Source organism: Sus scrofa, unplaced genomic scaffold, assembly GCF_000003025.6.
Source record: "Sus scrofa isolate TJ Tabasco breed Duroc unplaced genomic scaffold, Sscrofa11.1 Contig59, whole genome shotgun sequence".
NCBI classification, from domain to species: Eukaryota; Metazoa; Chordata; class Mammalia; order Artiodactyla; family Suidae; genus Sus; species Sus scrofa.
The window spans coordinates 1592057-1615532 of record NW_018085257.1 but is presented as its reverse complement, the minus strand read 5'-3'; the positions used below and the strand labels follow the sequence as shown (position 1 = coordinate 1615532).

The 23476-nt window shown below is 40.8% G+C and overlaps 1 protein-coding gene and 1 pseudogene across 1 annotated transcript; one reads left to right on the top strand and one right to left on the bottom strand.

Moving 5' to 3' along the window:
- Nucleotides 1-23476, bottom strand: part of LOC100620597 — a 124327-nt pseudogene that overhangs the window by 12396 nt on the left and 88455 nt on the right.
- Nucleotides 18872-21013, top strand: LOC110258959 (olfactory receptor 1L3). The gene has a single exon (XM_021082246.1). The coding sequence runs from the start codon at nt 19153-19155 to the stop codon at nt 20122-20124; it is 972 nt and encodes a 323-aa protein (XP_020937905.1). The 5' UTR covers nt 18872-19152; the 3' UTR covers nt 20125-21013.

Here is a 23476-nt window from a genome sequence, read left to right as displayed (position 1 = left end):
ACCACAAACAAACAAAAAAAATCATGAGGAAATAATGTGGTTGCTTATTGAGTAGGTAGTATCTTGAACAAAATATTGGGTGACACATTAGTGGGTGGAAACTGCCTCTTTTTATGTCCTAATGTATCTCCAGCACCTAGTACTATTCCTGACATGTAGTAAACAGTCAAGAAACATTTATTAATTGACTGAATAGCAATAAGATATTATTAGGCATAATAACTGATCTCAAGGAATATGCAGTCTAGTGGGATGCAGCTTAAACTTTAATTAATAAGAAACAGTTCATATTTTTGGATATGTGATTCATTTGAGAATCGTTACTGAGCAAAGAATTCCAAATTCTTTTTTGCATGAAGAAGTAGTATAATAGCAGGTTAAAGCATGAAGCCCAGCAGGGGTCACATAATCTCATGAGATGGTCCAGAAATTGATTCTGTCACTTTCTAACTGTGTTACATTGGGCAATCCACTTCACCTCTCTGAGCTCACACCACTCATCTCTAAGGAAAAGAAGACTGCCTACTTCATGAAGGTGATGCCATAATTAAATATTACATTTGCCACTATTTAGCTGAGTGCCTAACAGAGAATAAGCACTTACTACATGATGAATGAATTTGTGACTTTTACAATTACTGTGTAAGAAGTACAGCCAAGAGATTGAGTTATCGCTTACAATGGAAGTCCAAAGATTTAGGGGGACGTATCACAGACCCATTTTGATGGCAGGTCACCAATCAAAATGTCCTGGAAGAGGCTGAATTTAAGCCTTGCAGGTTAGATATAGCAGATGAAGGAAAGTGGAAACAAAGTCATGAGTGTATAAATGGTTATGGAGGGAATGAGTCATCAAGAACCGGATATTCTTGGGTGATGGTTGTACTGGGATAAAGGGGAATTTGAGTCCTAACTGGGGAATTCCACAGTATGCACAAAGTGAGAACCCCCAAATGACCATTAATTTAGTATGACATGATGTATAAAATATATTCACAGGATGATTTTCCTGATTGGAAAAGCAGGGTCATACACGAGTATTTTAGAAGTAGACTCAGGAACAGAAGGGCAAAAGTAAAATCTGGGATCTAGAGTCTTAACCTAATTAATTTTGATATTCTGAAGTTCTAAGAACATTGGCCAACCTTCTAAGCCTGGGAGATGGCAGAGACTAGTAGCATCAGATGTTCACGTCTTTTTAGTCCAAAGCTATAGACTCTGAAAACAATGTCCTTTTTAGGTGGTCTTTTGGTATAAATTGTAGAGCTTTAAGAACAACACCCGGGACATTTGGGAGAGCCAGTCACAATACATCTCTGTACCAAACTCACATAGGTGTTTTTTTGTTTTGTTTTCTTTTGTTTTGTCATAAAGGAGCAGAGTCAAGAAGGTGACTGCTAGGAAAGAAAGGATGCACTTACACTCCCCAAGCTCCTTGGTGAAAAAACTCCAAAACTTTAACAATTTTTGGCTTGTTTTCTACTGTCTTCTCCATCTGAATTTCTGGGACTTCTTAAAGTATCAAAGGATGCTCCCTTGAGATAAGAGTGGAGTCTATGAGTGTCTACAGTCCCTTCAGTGTGCAGATGGTCCAGAGGAGGCAGGAAAGACACCCTGCAGATTCAGGAGGGCTGAAATCTTCTCTAAGACCTGGTGACTTTCCTGTATAGTTTTTCTGGGAAGCCTATAGCCAAAACAGGAATTTGGAAAAGAATTACACTAACACTGGCCACCACATTACATCAACAACATTTTTTTTTGTCATTCTAGGGCCACACCCATGATATATGGAGGTCCCCAGATAACTATGTGGCTGTATGCAATCCCCTACACTACATCACCATCATGAATCGCAGGTGCTGCATCCTGCTTCTGGTCCTCCCTTTCTGCATCCCTTAATTTCTCTCCCTCCTGCACATTCTTTGACCAACCAACACACCTTCTGTGCCTCCAATGTCATTCACCACTTTTTCTGGGGCAACCAGCCAGTGCTAAAATTGTCCTGTTCCTCCTGTTTTGTCAAGGTAATCACGGTCATGACAGAAGGGTTGGCGGTCATAATGTTCTCCTGTTCATGCATCATTGTCTCCTATTTGAGAATCCTCATCACTGTTCTGAAGATCCCTTCAGCTGCTGGAAAGCACAATGCAGTTTCCTCCTGTGGCTCTCATCTCACTGTCATGACCCTGTTTTACAAAAGTATTAGCTATGTCTATTTCCAGCCCCTGTCCAACTACCCTGTCAAGGATAGACTAGCAACAATTATCTACACCATATTGACTTTGATGCTAAACCCTTTCATCTATAGTCTAAGAAACAAAGACATGAAGCAGGGCTGCATGAAAGTCATCCACAGGGTGATGTGCAAATAAGAGGAGCTGAGGTCTTAGAAGAAGTCTACAAAAATCTCTTGTCCCTGATTGCAGGTTTTTAATATGTCTGTGATGAGATTCTGAAGGGTGGTATTTTCAATGATGCTTCATCATTGATAGAAGAACGTTTGCTGAAACATGATGAAGATAGTGTGTTGAAGCAACTCCTGAATATAATGCCTATATTCCAAGGGTCTCTCATATTACCTACCTGGGACAAGGTCCACCTGAATCCTGTTCTCTGTACCCTGATCTGAACCTCAATCAACCTTTCACTCTTCATTCCAGAAAATCACATTTCTTTTACTTCACCCTAACTCAGCTGGAATTCCTCCTGTCCTCAAGTTTTATCATTATAAACTCCTGAGTATCCTTATTCAGGCTGAGTTTTCTTATGTAGTTATTTAAAGCTGTGTGAGTGTGTGTGTGTGTGTGTGTGTGTGTGTCTATGAGAGAGTGGGAGAGAGAGTTAATTCAGCACATTAGCCCAAGTGATTCTCAACAGCAAGATCTGTTTCCCATTATAGGTCAGAACAATGACTCCTTCCTCTGCATCATCTCAAAGATTCAGACCCTGACTTCTATAATTATTATATTCCAAACAAATGGAATCAGCCCACCAGAGGACTCTTGATTAAGCAGTTCCAGGCCACTTCCTCAAGAGTACATCATCTTGGCATTCTCCTCCCTGCTTCCCACCTGGCACAGCTGAAGGTACATTAAAGTCTCTCCTTATGGATTTCATTTGACCTGAATACAACTGTATCTTCCCAGGGAGGGAATATTAGGTAACAGTGACCCTAGTAGTAGGTGCTCCCAACTACTGGGGATCCTTCATTGTTAACAGATTCAAGCCAACCTACTAACCTTGAATGGGTAGGAAAAAGAGCTTTTGTTTATTTGCATGTTCTGAAAAATATTAAAGTCGCTGCTAGTCCATACATTTCTTTGGCAATTCAGAGGTCTGTGAATTTGTTTGCTCAACAAATTTCTATTTCTTGTCTACCATATACCAGTAACCTGGACTTAAAAACAAATATTATGTTCTAGATTATAAGCCAGCAACCTAATGGCCAAAAACCTATGGGATCCCAAGGAGATAAAATAACCTAGACAGTGTAAATAACCAAGCTTTTGGAGCAAAATTTTATGTTATTTGGGATTTTTCATTTACGAGGCACAGAACACAACACACAGATTTTTTTTAACTTAAGTATAGTTGGTTTACAATAGTCTGTTATTTCAAGTGTACAGCAAAGTGATTCAGTCATATTTTTTCAAATTATTTTCCATTATGGGTTATTATAAGATGTTGAATATAATTCCCTGTGCTACACAGTAAATCCTTGTTTATCGAACACACATACTTTTAAGTAGCAGGTGCCAAATTACCAAATATCTCCAGGCTTATATAAGGAGAGACTTTATTTGTAAGGGTCTTGGGGAAGGGTCTGAGGCAATTTGGGGAGGTCTGCTATTGCATATGGAGGCTCCCTCACCAAGAAATCTGCAAAGGTCTCAAAGGTCAGGCAGTAAAGGACTTTTTTTTTAATAGAGAGAAGGGAACAAGATTAGAAAGAATCATGTGTGGAGACATGGAATGAGCTGGGGACAGTGGTGAGGTTGGATAGTTGATGAGGGAAAGTTTTTCCTGAGGACAGATCAGCAGATGCTAGAGGGATATTAATGAGGGGTGCATTCTGACTCTGGCTGCAAGTGGGTCAAAGTTCAGCCATTTTCCATAACACAAAAGGATGCATGGATGGCTTCCAACTCTCACTGTGTGCCAGAGATCTTTGAAAGTGTTATCATAAGGATTCACAAGGGGAGGAAAAGGAAACCTAAATGTCAGCTGCACAGAGATGTTAGAGAGAAATAAGAAGCCAAGCATGGCCATGCCCTACAGTGCTGGCACATGGTTCAGAGACTCGAAGGTTTTTCAGAGGAAAATGCAAGACTCATAAATATGGGCGCTCCCATTGTGGCACATTGGAAATAAATCTGACTAGTTTTCACAAGGATGTGGGTTCAATCCCTGGCCTCGCTCAGTGGGTTGGGGATTCAGCATTGTGGTGAGCTGTGGTGTAGGCTGCAGATGTGGGTGGCTCAGATCCTGAGTTGCTGTGGCTGTGGCATAGGCCCACAGCTGTAGCTCCAATTCTATGCCTATATAACTATGTCATATTGCTGCCCCTCCACAGCTGGTTCACGGAAGGGGGTGGTGGTCATGGGGGGCACACAGAAGCCAAGAGGCTTTTTTCTCCACTATTCTCACATGATGATTCACCACCTGGAGGTGAATTGGAGACTATGTAGGAGTTAAGAAAAAGGAAAATTTCTGAAATGAAAATTTCCCTGAAACAGGCTTGTCAAAGAGTATTTTTAACAAATTGATGAAGGATCAGTGGGGTGAGAATAGTGGAGTCTATTTTCTGAGAACTGCTACAAGCATTCTGTTTCATATTTTGTTATTCTCAGTGTTTTCCTCCTTTGGTATGCAGATAAGCTTTTGTTAAGATTTTGTTTTTATTATGTTTTGTTGTATTTTTTCTTTTTTTTATGGCTGCACCCTTAGCACATGGAAATTCCCAGGCCAGGGGCCAAATCTGCAACCTATGTCACAGATGTGGCAACACTGGATCCTTAACCTACTTCACTGGGTCAGGGATCAAACTCAAGCCACTAAAGAGACAATACCAGATGCCTAACCTGCTGTGCCAGAGTGGGAACTCCTGTTGTTCTTGTTTTGTTTTTTTATTTTTTATACCTTCCTCAATTGGGAAGTATATATCCAAGTTTAGGTTTACTGAATGTTAATTTTCAATTTATAAATAACTATTTTGTTATACTGCTTGAACAGACCAGATAATACAGAACTAGTCTATTAATACAAAAGAGCAGAATACAAGCATTGATCTGATATTTTCGGCAGTACATTTTGGCCATGCCCTTGGCATGTGGAAATGCCCCGGCCAGGGGTACAACCCACACTATAGCAGCAACCCAAGCCACAGCCATGAAAATATTGGATCCTTAATCACTAGGCCACCAGGGAACTCCTAAAGCAACATTTTAGAAGGTTCTCTCTTTCCATTTTTGAACATGGGAGGCTGAATTAGCCTCAGAGGGGTCATGAATCCCTAGATGTTAAATAGATCAGCAAACATTCCATGGTCTCCTCTCAGTAAAAGATGCTGCACTTAAACCCAGGCACAATGCTCAACAATCTGGAGAGACTATGATTACAAACTTTGCAATTCCCTCCTTCAGGGAATAATTAAACACTTGGAGCCCTCCCTTGAATCCCAATGACATGAATTCCAATATGTGTTTCCTCTAAAAGAACCTGGGCCCAGATGCCTCTAGCCCCAACCACACTGGAGCCTAAGCCATCATGGTGTCCAAAACATAGCCCTTAGCACCAGGGAGAGCCATCTCTTCCTCCTCAGCACACCCACCCCCCAATCAGATATTCATATAAAACCATTTTTTAAGATTGTGTATTAGAAAACCATTGAGAGACAATGAAAACTTAAGTTTAAAAGAGAAAGACAAATACTATATGATATCACTTATGTTTGGAAACTAATATACAGCACAAATGAACATTTCCACAGAAAAAATAGACTTGGAGAATAGACTTGTGGTTGCCAAGGGGGAAGAGGGGGGAGTGGGATGAATTGGGATCTTGGGGTTAAGATTCAGACTATTACCTTTGGAATGGATCAGCAATGATATCCTTCTGTGTAGCACTGGGAACTATGTCTAGTCACTTATAACGGAGCATGATAATGTGAGAAAAAAGAATGTATACATGTATGTGTAACTGGTTCATCATGCAGTAAAGTAGAAAAAAAATAATGAATTGCAGAAATTAAAAAATAAAAATAAAAAAATAAATCTGTGGCAGTTCCACTCCCCAGAACAGGGGTATACCTCCCCCACTCCTTCGTGTGGGCCGTGCACACTGACTGTCCCCAAAGAAGACAGTATGAAGTGGGAGTGGGAAAGTAACTTTACAGTGGAGAAGCCTCACAAACACTACTTCATTCAGGTGATCAAGGCCAACCTCAAAAGTCATAAATCATGTTGATAGCATCACAAGAATATCACAAGGCTGAAGTCAAGGTGTGGACTTGGCTGAATTCCTTTCTGGAAGCTCTGAAGAAAACTATCTTTCCAAACTCATACAGGTTTTGGTAGAATTCATTTACTTGCAGTTTTAAAATAGGGGTCCCATCTCCCTGCCAGCCTCCAGGACTCCTGGAGGGAAGTCACAATCTTTGACATGTGGCCCCCTTTATATCCAGGTCCTCCTAGACTCCCTCTCATGCTTCTAATCTTTGACTTCCTCTGTCTGTGATCTCCTACTGAGATTTAAAGGAATCTCCAGCCCATTCAGATAATCTTTCTTAAAGTCACATGAGCCATATAACATAATCTCATCACAGGAGTAAAATCTATCAGATTCACAGTCCCAGAAAATATGCAAGGCATATAGACCATGAGGTAGGGCACTTGAAAGTCACCTTAGAATTCTGCCCACCATTCTTATGTTTACCTGTCATTTTTCCTCAAAACAAGTACAAAAGCTCAGGGGTTCTCCCACTCACCAGAACAGATATGTGGTCATGGTAGTTACATAATTTTATGTTAGAAAAATCACCATCAGTGCCTCTAAGACACAGTATAATCATCCTGATAAGGTTGATTGCTGCAAAAAGATAATGAAGTACTACTCAGATAGTAAGAGATAATAAATAAAATGGCATTAATGATGACATAAGGACACTGCCTAGAACATATAAAGGACTCAATTAATGGTAATTGTTATTACTGCTGTGATTAATTAGATCCCATTAGCCCTCTAGGTACTCCTTCCATGCTGATATAGAAAAAGGCAAAATACTAAATTTTTTCAAGTGAACAGGATAGCTTTAAAGAGTTGTGAAATGACATTCTAATAATTTTGGTCTTTTAGGATTCCTTACTGGCAATTTGGGCTCAGGATGATATTTGATCTTCCTAAGCTGTTAAACAGAGTTTGATATTACTAACATCATTTGTGTCTACTTCTTTAAATAGCCATTCAGCATATAAGTATTATTAAAGCAAAAACTATAGAAACATTAAAATTGAAACAAGATCTAAGGCTACTTCTTTTTATATTATACCTAATAGGGCCAATTTCATTTCAATAAAACATGATCTATCACATTACCTTAACATTGTTCATTTGAATATTACTGAGTGTTACAGTTTTGTTTACATTTAACTTGTAAATTTTGGTTAGTTTTTACAATTTAATTTTGCCTTGGATCATTGCTCTAGGAAGACTTTCTGGCTAATGTGCGTGGGTTGGGAAGAATGAAAAAACACATCCACCCACACCAGTGCTTAGGCAACTGCTGTGTGAAAAGGGGAAGTGAGCCACTGCTTGTGTGCTGGGTACAGTGATACATTAAAACTACAGATTCAGGAGAAGAGGACAAGATGGCAGAGGAGTAGGGGGACACGCTCGCCCTCTCCCACAAACACAACAAAAAAAGCACATCTACAGAATAAATGACTCGCACAGAACAGCAACCAATCGCTGGCAGAAGAACCTACACTCCAGTAATGGCAAGAAGTTCTTGACATTATTGGGCAGAACGGGACAAAAGAGGAGAGTGAGAGAAGGTGAATCTGAGCGGGACGGGTGATCCCGAAAGGGAACTGCAGAGAAAGGGATCCCACACCCTGGAAAGTCACCTACCGGGTGAAAGATCAAATGAACCACAGGAATCTCCAGATGCAGAGAAGAGTGTAGCAGTAAGTTGGAGTACGTAAAAGCCAATCAAGAACCCAATGGACCATCTGAACTATGGGCACAGTCACCAAAAATTGAGACGCCTGGGTGGGGGCTGGCACCGAGACCTCCTCTCCAGAGGTTAGTCCCCGGGCTAGGGGGGGCGGGGCAGAGCAGAAAATGCTTGGGAGGCCTAGAAACCATTTGACGGGGCAGAGACTGCCTGGGAGACTAGAAAACAAAGCTGTCGCAGAGGAAGGGAGCAATACTCTAGGAGCAGGGAAGTGAAAAGCCACATCAGAGGGAACCTGGGAGAAGAGCCTGGTCTGCGCCCATGCTGGGGAGGGGAGAGAAGAAGGGGTGTGTCCCCATAGAATACCCCCCACACCACAGCAAGCTTGCAGGCCCACTAGCTAGCTGAAAGCTGTGCTTCCCAGTGCATCCCCTCCCCCCACCCCTGCCACGCCCTACGCTCTCAGGGACCTGGGGCTGCCTGCCATCCAGGAGGGCTGGCCTCAACAATTGCCTGAAGCCTACTACCGCAGGGTCTGTCCCTGCACAGGCCTGCTTGCCCTTTGGAGGGGCTACACTTCCGCAGAGCAGCACCAAACAGCACCAGCCCCCAAGAAAAGGCCTGCAGCCCAGAAAAGCTAGAACAAGCCAAGCCAGGCCGTGAATAGATCTGCCTAATTCTTGGAAGGTTTTTCTGAGTCGGGCTGCCCCAGGGAGGAGCCTCTTGGGTTTCCAATGGCCCTGCTACCCACCCAAGCCCCCAGGGGGTGCTGAGACCTAGTGGACCAGCTGCATAGGACTGCCAGCTCCAGGCAGGACCCCCTGCAGCCCAGAAACGCTGCAACAAGCCTGGCCGAGTTGGGAAAAGATCTCAGACGGTTTTTCTGAGTTGGGCTGCCCTGGGGAGGAGCCTCTTGGGTCTCCAGCGGCCCTGCTACCTGCCCAAGCCCCCAGGGGGTGCCCCACTCCCGTGAAATAACTGCTCAGCACCACCAGCCCCCTGGAAGAGCCCCTGCAGCCCAGAAAAGCTGCAACAAGCTTGGCCAGACTGTGAAAAGATCCGCCTACATTCTCAGGCTGTCCTTCTGAGTTGGGCTGCCCTAGGGAAGAGCCTCTCAGGTTCTCAGTGCCCCAGATAGCTGCTCCAGCCCCCAGGGGCTGATGCACCCCTGAAGAGCACCTGCCCAACACCGCCAACCCCCTGCAAGAACCCCACAGCCCCAAAACACCAGAGCAAGCTCTGCATGACCAAGTGAAATCTGCTACCATCGTAGTGTGGACCTCCCAGTCCTGTCTGCCCTCAGGAAGTCCTCCTTTGCTTCAAAGAAACACTGTTAGCCCCATCAACACTCCAGAAAAGCCACACTGCCTCAGAAAAGATTGACCAACAACGCCAGCCCTCAGGAAATATTCTACGGCAGTGACAAGGCAAGCACTGCCCAATAATGGAGAGTACAACTCCCTCAGGAGAAAGAAAACAACAAGCAAGATGAAGAAGCTGAGAAATCACCCCCAGGCAAACCAACAGGAGAACTCACCTAAAACAGTCAACAATGAAACAGATCTCTGCAGTCTGACAGACCTGGAGTTCAAAAGAGAAATACTGAAAATACTGAAGGAATTAAGAGAAGATATGAACAGTAATGCAGATACCCTCAGAAAGGAATGAGAAAATATAAGGAGGAGCCAAGAAAAACTGGAACATTCATTTGCAGAGATGCAAACTGAACTAGGGCAGTAAAAACCAGAATGAATAATGCAGAAGAACGAATCAGTGATATGGAAGATAGAATAATGGAAATCACTCAATCTGGTCAACAGACAGAAAACCGAATCAAAAAACTGGGAAGCAATATAAGAGACCTATGGGATAATATAAAGCAGGCCAATCTACGCATAACAGGAATTCCAGAAGGAGTAGAAAATGATAAGGGGATGGAAAATATATTTGAAGAAATTATCAATGGAAACTTCCCAAATCTAAAGGATACTGGATTCAAGATACAAGAAGCACAGAGGGCCCCAAACAAACTGAACCCAAACAGACCCACACCAAGACACATCAGAATAAAAATGGCAAAAGTTAGTGATAAAGAGAGGATCCTCAAGGCAGCAAGAGAAAAACAGAATGTTACCTACAAGGGAACCCCCATAAGAATATCAGCTGATTTCTCTACAGAAACACTACAGGCCAGGAAGGAATGGCAAGAGATATTTAAAGTGCTCAAAGGAAAAATTATGCAACCTAGAATACTCTATCCAGCAAGAATATCATTTAAAATAGAAGGGGAAATAAAAATTTTTCCCAACAAACAAAAACTTAAAGAATACAGCAACACAAAACCCAGGTTAAAGGAAATATTGAAAGGGCTTCTCTAAACCAAAAAGAAAGGAAGGAAAGGGAAGAAAAAAGAAAAGAAAAAAGAAAAAAAAAAAGAAGAAGAGGAAGAACTAGGACTGAGGAAACTGCAATCAGAGAGCAGTCACTCAAATAAGCCAGCATACAGATTTAATCATGAACATGCTTCAAACAAAATAAAATTAAAAAGAAAAAAATAAAAAAGAGTCATCAAAACCATAAAATGTGGGCAAGGGATGTTAGGAAGTAATAACCCTTTTTGTTTGTATGTATGTCTCTCTTCTTAATTTTAATATAGTAATGAAGTGTTTGAACTTACAGGACCATCAGCCTAAAACACACAATTATGGGAAGGGGTTAGCATACTTAAAAAACAGGGCAATCACAAGCCAAAACCAAATATTGCCTTTGAAAAAAATGAAAGAATATATACACTCAAGCAGATAATATCAGGATACCATTCAAACAAAAAAAAAAGAAAAAGAAAAAGAAAGGAAGAATGGAGAACCATAGAATCAACGGGAACTCGAGGTTCAAATGGCAATAAATAATCATCTATCACTTATCACATTAAATGTCAATGGACTGAATGCCCCAATCAAAAGACACAGAGTGGCTGAGTGGATACAAAGACAAAAACCTTCAATATGCTGCCTACAAAAACTCACCTTAGGACAAAAGATACATACCGATTGAAGGTGAAAGGGGGGGGGGAATATTTCATGCCAATAGACATGACAGAAAAGCAGGAGTCGCAATGCTCATATCAAACAAAATTGACTTTAAAACAAAAGACATAAAGAAAGACAAAGAAGGACACTATTTAATGATTAAGGGATCCATCCAAGGAGAGAATGTTACTATCATCAACATATATGCCCCAAATATAGGAACACCCAGATACATACAACAAATATTAACAGACATAAAGGGAGATATTTATGAGAATACAATCATAGTAGGAGACCTAAATACCCCCCTCACATCAATGGAAGGATCCTCTAGACAGAAAACCAATAAAGCAACAGAGATCCTAAAGGAAACAATAGAGAAGTTGGACTTCATTGATATTTTCATGACACCACATCCAAAAAAATCAGAAGACACATTCTTCTCAAATGCTCATGGAACATTCTCAAGAATCGACCACATATTGGGACACAAAGCGAATCTCAATAAATTTAGGAGCATAGAAATTATCTCAAGTATCTTCTCTGACCACAATGCCATGAAATTAGAAATCGACTATGAGAAAAGGAAAGAGAAAAAACTTACTCCATGGAGACTAAACAACATGCTACTAAAAAACCAATGGGTCAATGAGGAAATCAAGAAGGTAATTAAAAACTACCTTGAAATAAATGATAATGAAGACACAACCTCTCAAAATCTATGGGATGCTGCGAAAGCAGTGCTCAGAGGGAAATTTATAGCAATCCAGGCCTTTCTCAAAAAAGAAGAAAGATCCCAAATTGACAACTTAACCCTCCACCTAAACGAATTAGAAAAAGAAGAACAAAAAAGTCCTAAAGTCAGCAGAAGAAAGGAAATTATAAAGATCAAAGAAGAAATCCATAAAATAGAGACTCAAAAAACAATAGAGAAAATTAATAAAACCAAGAGCTGGTTCTTTGAAAAGGTGAACAAAATGGACAAACCCCTGGCCAGACTCACTAAAAAGAGGAGAGAAAGAATCCAAATTACCAAAATTATAAATGAAAAAGGAGAAATCCCAATGGATACAGCAGAAATACAAAAAACCAAAAGAGAATACTATGAACAACTGCATGGCAACAAGTTTGACAATCTGGAAGAAATGGACAATTTTCTAGAATCTTACAGCCTGCCAAAACTGAATCAAGTAGAAACAGACCAACTGAACAGACCGATCACTAGAAATGAAATTGAAGAGGTCATAAAATCACTCCCTACAAATAAAAGTCCAGGACCAGACGGCTTCACAGGTGAATGTTATCAAACATATAAAGAGGAACTGGTGTCCAAACTCCTTAAACTCTTTCAAAAGGTTGAAGAAGAAGGAATACTCCCAAAGACATTCTATGAGGCCACCATCACCCTCATTCCAAAATCAGACAGAGATACCACCAAAAAAGAAAACTATTGGCCAATACCTTTGATGAATATAGATGCAAAAATTCTCAACAAAATCTTAGCCAACCGAATCCAACAACATACCAAAAAAATTATACACCATGCCCAGGTTGGGTTCATCCCAGGTTCACAAGGATGGTTCAACATACGCAAATCAATCAGCATCATACACCACATTAACAAAAAAAAAAGTCAAAAATCATATGATCATCTCAATAGACTCAGAAAAAGCATTTGACAAAGTTCAACATCCATTCATGATCAAGACCCTCGCCAAAGTGGGTATAGAGGGAACATTCCTGAATATAATCAAAGCCATTTATGATAAACCCACAGCAAATATAATCCTCAATGGGGAAAAACTGAAAGCCTTCTCACTCAAATCTGGAACAAGGCAGGGATGCCCACTCTCACCACTGCTCTTCAACATCGTTTTGGAAGTCTTAGCCACAGCAATTCGACAAAAGAAATCAAAGGCATCCATATAGGAAGAGAAGAGATCAAACTATCACTGTATGCAGATGACATGATACTATACCTAGAAAACCCTAAGGACTCAACCCCAAAACTCCTTGAACTGATTAATAAATTCAGCAAAGTAGCAGGATATAAGATTCACATTCAGAAATCAGTTGCATTTCTGTATACCAGCAATGAAACATTAGAAAAGGAATACAAAAATGCGATACCTTTTAAAATTGCACCTCACAAAATCAAATACCTCGGAATACATCTGACCAAAGAGGTAAAGGACCTATATGCCGAGAACTATAAAACTTTAATCAAAGAAATCAAAGAATATGTAAAGAAATGGAAAGATATTCCATGTTCCTGGATTGGGAAAATCAATATTGTGAAAATGGCCATCCTACCCAAAGCAATCTACAGATTCCATGCAATCCCTATCAAATTACCCAGGGTATTTTTCACACAACTAGAACAAACAATCCAAACATTTATATGGAACCACAAAAGACCCAGAATCGCCAAAGCAATCCTGAGAAACAAAAACAAAGCAGGAGGCTTCACTCTCCCAGATTTCAAGAAATACTACAAAGCCACAGTCATCAAAACAGTGCGGTACTGGTATCAAAACAGACAGACAGACCAATGGAACAGAATAGAGAATCCGGAAATAAACCCTGACACCTATGGTCAATTAATCTTTGACAAGGGAGGCAAGAACATAAAATGGGAAAAGGAAAGTCTATTCAGCAAGCATTGCTGGGAAACCTGGACAGCTGCATGCAAATCAAGGATATCTAGAACACACCCTCACACCATGCACACAAATAAACTCCAAATGGCTGTAAGACTTAAATATACGACAGGACACCATCAAACTCCTAGAAGACAACATAGGCAAAACATTCTCTGACATCAACATCATGAATATTTTCTCAGGTCAGTCTCCCAAAGCAATAGAAATTAGAGCAAAAATAAACCCATGGGACCTCATCAAACTGAAAAGCTTTTGCACAGCAAAGGAAACCAAAAAGAAAACAAAAAGACAACTTACAGAATGGGAGAAAATAGTTTCAAATGATGCAACGGACAAGGGCTTAATCTCTAGAATATATAAGCAACTTATACAACTCAACAGCAAAAAAACCAATCAATCAATGGAAAAATGGGCAAAAGACCTGAATAGACATTTCTCCAAAGAAGATATACAGATGGCCAGCAAACACATGAAAAAATGCTCAACATTGCTGATTATAAGAGAAATGCAAATCAAAACTACCATGAGATACCACCTCACACCAGTCAGAATGGCCATCATTCATAAATCCACAAATAACAAGTGCTAGAGGGGCTGTGGAGAAAAGGGAACCCTCCTGAACTGCTGGTAGGTATGTCAACTGGTACAGCCACTATGGAGAACAGTTTGGAGATACCTTAGAAATCTATACATAGAACTTCCATATGACCCTGCAATCCCACTCTTGGGCATCTATCCGGACAAAGCTCTACTTAAAAGAGACACATGCACCCGCATGTTCATTGCAGCACTATTCACAATAGCCAGGACATGGAAACAACCCAGATGTCCATTGACAGAAGATTGGATTTGGAAGAGGTGGTATAGATACACAATGGAATACTACTCAGCCATAAAAAAGGATGACATAATGCCATTTGCAGCAACATGGATGGAACTAGAGACTCTCATCCTGAGTGAAACGAGCCAGAAAGACAAAGACAAATACCATATGATATCACTTATAACTGGAATCTAATATCCAGCACAAATGAACATCTCCTCAGAAAAGAAAAACATGGACTTGGAGAAGAGACTTGTGGTTGCCTGATGGGAGGGGGAGGGAGTGGGAGGGATCGGGAGCTTGGGCTTATCAGACACAACCTAGAATAGATTTACAAGGAGATCCTGCTGAATAGCATTGAGAACTATGTCTAGATACTCATGTTGCAACAGAAGAAACGGTGGGGGAAAAACTGTAATTGCAATGTATACATGTAAGGATAACATGACCCCCTTGCTGTACAGTGGGAAAATTAAAAAAAATAAAAATAAAACTACAGATTCACTGCAGCATCATTCACAATAGCCATGAAACAACCTGAGTGTCTGCTGGGAAATGAATGGACAAAGAAAATATGATATGTGTATATCACACACACACACACATACATACAATGGAGTATGATCCAGCCATGAAAAGGATGGAAATATTGCCATTTATAACAGCATGGATGGACCATAAAGACATTATGTGAAGTGAAATAACTCAGACAGGAGTTCATACCATGGCTCAGCAAAAACAAATCTGACTAGCATCCATGAGGATTCAGGTTTGATCCCTGGCCTCATTCAGTGGGTTAAGGATCCGGCATTGCCATGAGCTGTGGTGTAGGTTGCAGACACAGTTTGGATCTGGTGTTGCCGTGGCTGTCATGTAGGCTGGCAGCTATATCTCCAATTTACCCCTAGCCTGGGAACCTCCATATGCCACAGGTGTGACCCTAAAGATAAAGGGAGAGAGAGAGACAGACAGACAGACAGACCAACAGAGAGACAATCAGTCATCAAATGACAAGTACTGTGTGATATCACTTGTGTGTGGAATCTAAAAAATTCCAACTCACAGAATCAGAGAGTAGATAGATTGGTGGTTGCCCGGGGCTGTGGTATTGGGGGGCACAGTGAGAGAAATGGAAAGATGTTGATTGAAGAGTACAAGCTTCCACTTATAACATGAATTAGTTCTCGAGTTCTAATGTACAGCATAGTGGATAACCTGAATTTATAACTTCTTGAGGTACCGACCTTTTTATCAATCTATAATGTCCTTCTTTATTTCATGTAACACTTTTTTTATTTAAAGTCTATTTTTTGATAATTAGCATAACCACCTCAGCTTTCTTTTTGTTACTCTTTTCAATGAATATCTTTTTCAACCTTTCTCTTTCATTTGTGGGTCTGGTTCTAAATTGAGTCACTTGTAGACAGTTTATCATCAGATCATGGCTGTTTGTTTTTAAAAACCCATTCTGCCAACCTCTGCCTTTTAATTGAATAGTTTAATTCACTGACATTTACAGTAATCACACCTAAGGAAGGACTTAACTTCTACCATTTTATTACGTGTTTTCTGTCTTTGATCTTTTTTTGTTTCTCAGTTCCCCATTACTTCCTTTTTTGTGTCTAATTTTTTCTCATATGCTGTTTTCTTTCTCCTCTCATTTACTTTATGTGAGTGTGTGTATACTATTTATATATATTAGCAATAGATAGATATGGTTTTATTGATAAAATAGCTGGACCAGGGGCAATATAACACATAGAGTCTGAAATAAGGCCTGGATTTGAATCAGGGCACCAAAGAGCTTTCACACTTTATCTGGCAAGAAAGAAATATGTCTAAGATTTGGCTCCCTAAGTCATTTGAAAGCTCTTCCATAACTAAAAATGTTCAATTTTTTCAAAGCAAAATAGAGAGGCCGTTTAGTGCAGTGATTGATTCAACAATATGGTTTGGCTTCAAACCGTCCTTGGTTCAAGCTTTATTTTGCTAACGTTACCTTAGTTTTTGAAGTTGCATAAAAGGGAGACAATAAGGACACAAGTTATGAGTCTGTTGTGTGCTTCATGTGAGAAAGGCTTACAAGTTACTGAGTACATAAATATTAGTTGCCTTCAAGTGAAAGATGATATAACAATGAACATGATTTGTGTTTAAGAGAAATACATATATAAGACTAAGACAGCCAAGACAGCTATTTCATTCTAATCAGGTCGTCAAGGGATGCTTCCCATAGGAGGCTGCATTTTAGCCTGGAAAAACAAGTGAACAGAGAAATAGAAGTAAGTGAGGTGGTTGAACTGTAAGATGTGATCAACAATCTTGGAAATTCCCATTGTGGCTCAGCAGAAACAAATCCGACTAGGAATCATGAGGTTGCAGTTTCCATCCCTGGCATCACTCAGTGGGTTAAAATCCAAAATTGCTGTGGCTGTGATGTAGGCTATCAGCTACAACTTTGATTAGACCCCTAACCTGGGAATCTCCATATGCCATGGGTGCCACCCTAAAATGACAAAAGATGAAAAAAAATTTAATAAGTGTCAGGCAGTGAGCACTATGTAATTGGCAGGGAATGTCAGGACCCTGATGTGTGGGTGCTGTGTGCTTTCATCCATTAAGAGTGAAACATCTGAAGCTGGTGGCTTACCCTAGGGGTGGTAGCATGGAATGGTAAGCAAATATCTGAGCAGGAGCCTTGAGGATTGGCTAACAAAGAAAGGGTGATCTAAGGTTAGGTTCCAAGGTTATGATTCTCCCATTTGTTAGAGGCATAAGACCTCAGCTACTAAACAAGCATTTGTGTCTGAACTTGAGAGCAATGGGCAGAAGATACCTCACATGTTGCAGGAGGGAGAACTCTAAGGTAGTTGTCCTTTGGAGAATTGAATAAATCCAGGGGAGGCCAAGTGGAAGCTTTATAGGTTCAAGGGGGGAAATGGACCTAGATGTCCCTGCCTGGTACTCCATCCTCAGTGTTGCATGAGATATCTCCCAGGTGAGTCCTCACAGGGTTGAAAGAGCAAGGTCCAGAACATTATTGTCCCTCTTGGACACCTATGTCAGGTGAGGCAGAAGTTGCACTACACTCAGAAGTTTGATAAAAGGGATTTGGGACCACCTGGAAAGGAGAAGACATGCAATTCCTCCTGAATCTGTGGAGACAGTTCTGCACATAGATAATGGATGTTTGTGTGCATACTCTCCCCTCCACCAAACACCAGGGACTTAGTGACACAGTAGTAGAAGATACTCCCAGGAGGAAAGCAGGAGCTGTGAGTATCTATAGCTGGCAGAAGACCATAAGAATCCAAGGAAGGGAGCATCACTTTCAAGAATCACAAGAAGATTGTCTGCAGTCAATCAGGTGCCTTTGCTGTATGCTATCTCTTGGCTCAATTTTGTCTCTCTTTTTTTTTTTTTTTGACTAATCATCCCATAAAGTATAATGTAAGGGAAAAAATGGAATAAATACATGAAGCAGGGCTGCTATGTTCTTCCCAGGTAAGAAATCAGCTTTGAGAATGAATGCCTGATGAGAAGGTGTGAATGTCTGACCTCAGAGAATTGGTCATCACTGGACACTAAATAAGAGACCTAACTTATGTTCATGCCAACGCTGGAGGTTTTTGATCCATACTCCAAAAGTGAATCTTCTTTTACCCATTGCTTGTGAGTCACCCTCCACTGACCTCAGGATTTGTGTCATCAGCTGATGAATAGGGAGGTTGGGGAGAGAATTTTCTCACCCAAGTTCACTTCCTCTTTCTCAGCCTCCTGGCCAGAGATCAGATCTGAGCCACAGTTGTGACCTATGCCACAGCTTCAACAATGCTCGATCCTTAATCCACTGTGCCAGGCCAGGGATTGAACCTGGAATCCAGTGCTCCAGAGAGGCCTGCTGATCCTGTAGTGCCACAGTGGTAATGCCTACTTTTAACTCAATACTCTTTAAATGGCTTTCTTGCTTCCTTTATAAATAATGTGCAAAGAAGTATCTATTATTTTAAAAGATGACTACTCATCAACCACAAGTTAGATAACTTATGATTATCTAGATGTGGGTTAGTCACTGATAATGCTTAATATGAAGCAGACCTAAACTTGCTTTGCAGACTGCCTCTGTAGTTCCTGTGATCATCAGCCATGGAGTAGGATAGAGAAAAAGGAAATCAAACTCTAAACGACATTCTCCCCCTCTTTTCCTCTCTCGCTTTCTCTCTCTCAACAATGCTGCCCCATATTCACTTTCTCTACATCACTACCTCAAAGATTTTAAAAGAACAAGTGAAAGCACACCTTTGGCTCTGACTTTTTCCATATTCAGGAGGGAAAAGATTGAAATAGAAACTGTATTTATACCTACTCAGTGTAAGGACAAGATGGAAAAATCCATGTCCTCAATAATGTAAGAACCATCAACTGACAGTTTTGTTTATCTGTAGGTACATACACGTCCATGGAATGTCCAACCTCACAAGACTATCTGAATTCATCTTATTGGGACTCTCCTCTCACCCAGAGGACCAAAAACCACTCTTTGTCCTCTTTCTTATCATGTACCTGGTCACTGTGATGGGAAACCTGCTCATCGTCTTGGCTATCCGCTCTGATCCTCAACTCCAAAATCCCATGTATTTCTTCCTAAGCGTCTTGTCCTTTGCTGATATTTGCTACACAACAGTTATAGTCCCCAAGATGTTGGTGAACTTCTTATCGGAGACAAAGACCATTTCCTACAATGAATGCCTGGCACAGATGTATTTCTTCCTGGCCTTTGGAAACATGGACAGTTATCTCCTGGCAGCTATGGCCATTGACCGCTATGTAGCCATTTGTAACCCTTTCCACTATGTCACTGTTATGAACCACAGACGCTGTGTGCTGCTACTGGCCGCCTTCACAGCTTTCTCCTACCTTCACTCCCTCCTGCATGTCCTCCTGGTGAGTCGGCTCACTTTCTGTGCATCAAATGTTATCCATCACTTCTTCTGTGATGTGAACCCCATTCTGAAGCTGGCCTGCTCTTCTACATCTGTCAATAGAGTTGTTGCCATGACAGAAGGGCTGGCCTCTGTGATGGCCCCATTTGGCTGCATTGTCATCTCTTACCTGAGAATCCTCATTGCTGTCCTCAAAATCCCCTCAGCTGCTGGAAAACGCAAAGCCTTCTCCACCTGCAGCTCCCATCTCACTGTGGTGACTCTGTTTTATGGGAGTATTAGTTATGTCTATTTCCAGCCATTGTCCAGCTACTCTGTCAAGGACCGAATAGCAACAGTCATCTACACTGTGCTGACATCAATGTTGAACCCATTTATCTACAGTTTAAGAAATAAAGACATGAAACGGGGCTTGGAGAAACTGATAAGCAGGATTAAGTCTCAAATGGATAGGCTTTCTACTGCAAAAGCCAAGAAAATTTGTGGACCCTGATTACAAGGTGTGGGGTGTGGTGATGTGTGCACACATGCACACTCCTACACACACACAGCCTCTGAGGAAAGTCTTCCATGGAGAAATATTCTTTCATCAACTAGAACCACACCCTGTCATCGTTCACCGCTTGGTCTCTGACATGCTGCAGTTGGACAGTTCTACCCATGTCTTGATTCATACGCTACAGTGATAGACACACACCATAATACCTCTCCTTTAAATATTCCCTTTCCCTTTTTCATATTCAGAACCTCCCATATTTCCATCTATTTTTAACTTTAGCCAAATTTGGTCACTTAAATTCTGGTATACATCTGTGTAGAAGTCTATATGCATGCAAAGATACTTATACATACATAAACATTTTTCTAGTTAAATTTCTAGAAGTTTTTGCAGGTATGGGTATGTGTATTTGACCTCCAGATCAGACCAGGTTCTTCCAAATTGTAGCATCTGTGTTCCCCAATCATGTGCTGATAGTACCATGGTCCCTGTTTAAAAATTCTTCCAACGTCTCTGTTTAAAAATTCTTCCAACGTATGGATATTTTATGGCTATCCTAGGCTTTTGGGTTATTAGATTTATGACAAAGAAATCACTTGACTATTAATTAGCCAGCTCTATGCCTTTACATGTTTTGGTCTCTACTCTTCCTCACCTCCGTGTGCTCAGAGTGAATTCATTACTTGACTCTTTCTGTGGCTCCTTGCCTGTGTGTTCTTCTCTCTTAGAGATGGCTGTTTTTCCAAATTATTTGTTATATGCTGATTTTATTTTCAGAATGAAGGAAGGTTTATTTATTCTGTTTAATCAGAAATCCTTCCAGGTGTTGCTTTTGTGGCGTAGTGGTTAATGAATCTGACTAGGATCCATGAAATTGAGGGTTCAATCCCTGGCCTCACTCAGTGGGTTAGGGATCAAGTGTTTCTTTGAGCTGTGGTATGGGTTGCAGCTGTGGCTCAGATCCCACATTGCTGTTGCTGTGGTGTAGTTGTAGCTGCAGTTACCACTTGATCCCTAGCCTGGGAACTTCCATATGCTGTGGGTATGGCCCTAAAAAGCAAGCCATCCAGCCAGCAAACCAGCCAGCCAGCCAGCCAGCAAGCAAGCAAGCAAGAATAAACAATGGATATACTTCAATTTTTTAAAAAAATTCAATGGATGTAAGTTAATAGGAATAAGTCTTTGGTGTGAAATGCCTGGTATGAAAGACACTATCAATTGAGGTAAAGAATGAATTATACAGAAAAACATTCAGAATCAGAGAGAGAAAGGAAAATGCCATAGTTTTCACTTATGTGTGGAATCTAAAAACCAAAACAAATGAACAAATATAACAAAACAGAAAGAGACTCATAGAACAAACCAGTGGTTGCCACAGGTGAGGGGACATTGTGGGAGGTGGGGGTGCAGATATGGGCAAAATAGGTGAAGGGGATTAAGAGGCACAAATTCCCAGTTATAAAAGTAAATAAATCACAGGGCTGTAATGTATAGCACAGGGAATATAGTCAGTAACACTGTAATAACTTCATATGGTATGTAATCTATAAAATATCAAATCACTATGTTGTAAACCTGAAACTAATATAAGGAAACTAAACCTCAATAAAATATAAGAACAGCAGTCAGATGAATTATTTTATTTATTTATTTATTTATTTATTTATTTATTTATTTATTTATTTTTGTCTTTTTACCATTTCTTGGGCCGCTCCCGCGGCATATGGAGGTTCCCAGGCTAGGGGTCGAATCGGAGCTGAGCTGCCTGCCTATGCCAGAGCCACAGCAACGTGGGATCCGAACCGCGTCTGCAACCCACACCACAGCTCACAGCAACGCCGGATCACTAACCCACTAAGCAAGGCCATGGATCAAACCCACAACCTCATGGTTCCTAGTCGGATTCGTTAACCACTGTGCCATGATGGGGACTCCCAGATGAATTATTTTATACTGTATTGTTATAAAAAATGACAGTTTGTGTGATTCTTCTGGTATTTGTATTTTGGTAGATAGAATATCCAAGTCAAACAAGTTAATCTTTCATGGTATTTTAGGCAAGGACTTAGTGGAGGTACTTGAAGTTTTAAATGATAGACTAGGAATCTTTGAACTGCTTTAATTTTGCCTCAGTCAGCCCTAACCTAGGGCAGGGCAGAGTGTGGGTGAGGATTTATTCCTCAATTTCATTCCTTTATTACATGCGTAGCATGTAAGTTTGAACTTTCATGCCAGTTCTCATCAATTGATGAGGACTTCTTGCATTGCTGCAGTGAGAAAACTTGTGCCTCCCTCTGGGATGAATGAAGAAGGGTGGATAAAGATGTATTATGATGGCTTCTATGGATGTGTGTGCAAGAAGCACCAGTACATATAACAAGTGAATTTTCAGTCACCATAGGCCTCAAAACCTGGGCAAGCAAAAATGGAACTTTGTATAATTTCATTTCAATAGTTTAATTGAAGTTATTATTATTTTAGCTTATTAGGGCCTCACCTGCAGCATATGGAAGTTCTCAGCCTAGGGGGTTGAATCAGAGCTGTAGCTGCTCACCTATGCCACACAGCAACTCAGGGTCTGAGCCACATCTGCAACCCACACTACAGCTCATGGCAATTCTGGATCCCTGACCCACTGAGCGAGGCCAGGGAAAGAACCAACATCCTCATGGATACTAGTCAGATTTGTTTCCTCTGTGCCTCAACAGGAACTCCTAATGATATTTTATTTTTGGAAACTGTATCTCAATTCTGCATTTTTTCAACCCAATCCAACAATTTCTCAGTGGCTTTTGATTTGTAATTTAGCCCCATTCATTCATTTCCCACTTCTCCTGGCTATCATTGCTCCTTCCAAGTTCTGTTTTTAAACTCTCAGGGATTATGCAACTTCCTTCATACATATCCAAAAAGAAAGCAGGTCTTTTATAAGACTGGTCTATCTTTTGGTCCCACACAAGAATGTGTCACTGACATCTGACTTTGTTCCATTCATTTGTCACCATACACGACAGCTAGGGCTTACTTTTGAGAATGGAGACTGGTTCTCATTTCTCTTTATACTGTGAGATGATGATCCAATGAAGATGCCATTCTTAGCCACCATGCAGTGGGTCTTGCCATGTCCCTTTGATGTTCCTCTCTCTACTCCCTACCAACCTGGCTTTGGTTCTCTCATTCATTCTCTAATTTGAATGAGCCACTCTAGACCCCTGCTATGGCCATCATCAAAAAGTCTACAAACAATAAATGCTGAAGGAGGTGTGGATAAAAGGGAACCCTGCTATACTGTTGATGGGAATGTAAAGTGGTGCAACCACTATGGAGGACAGTATGGAGGTTTCTC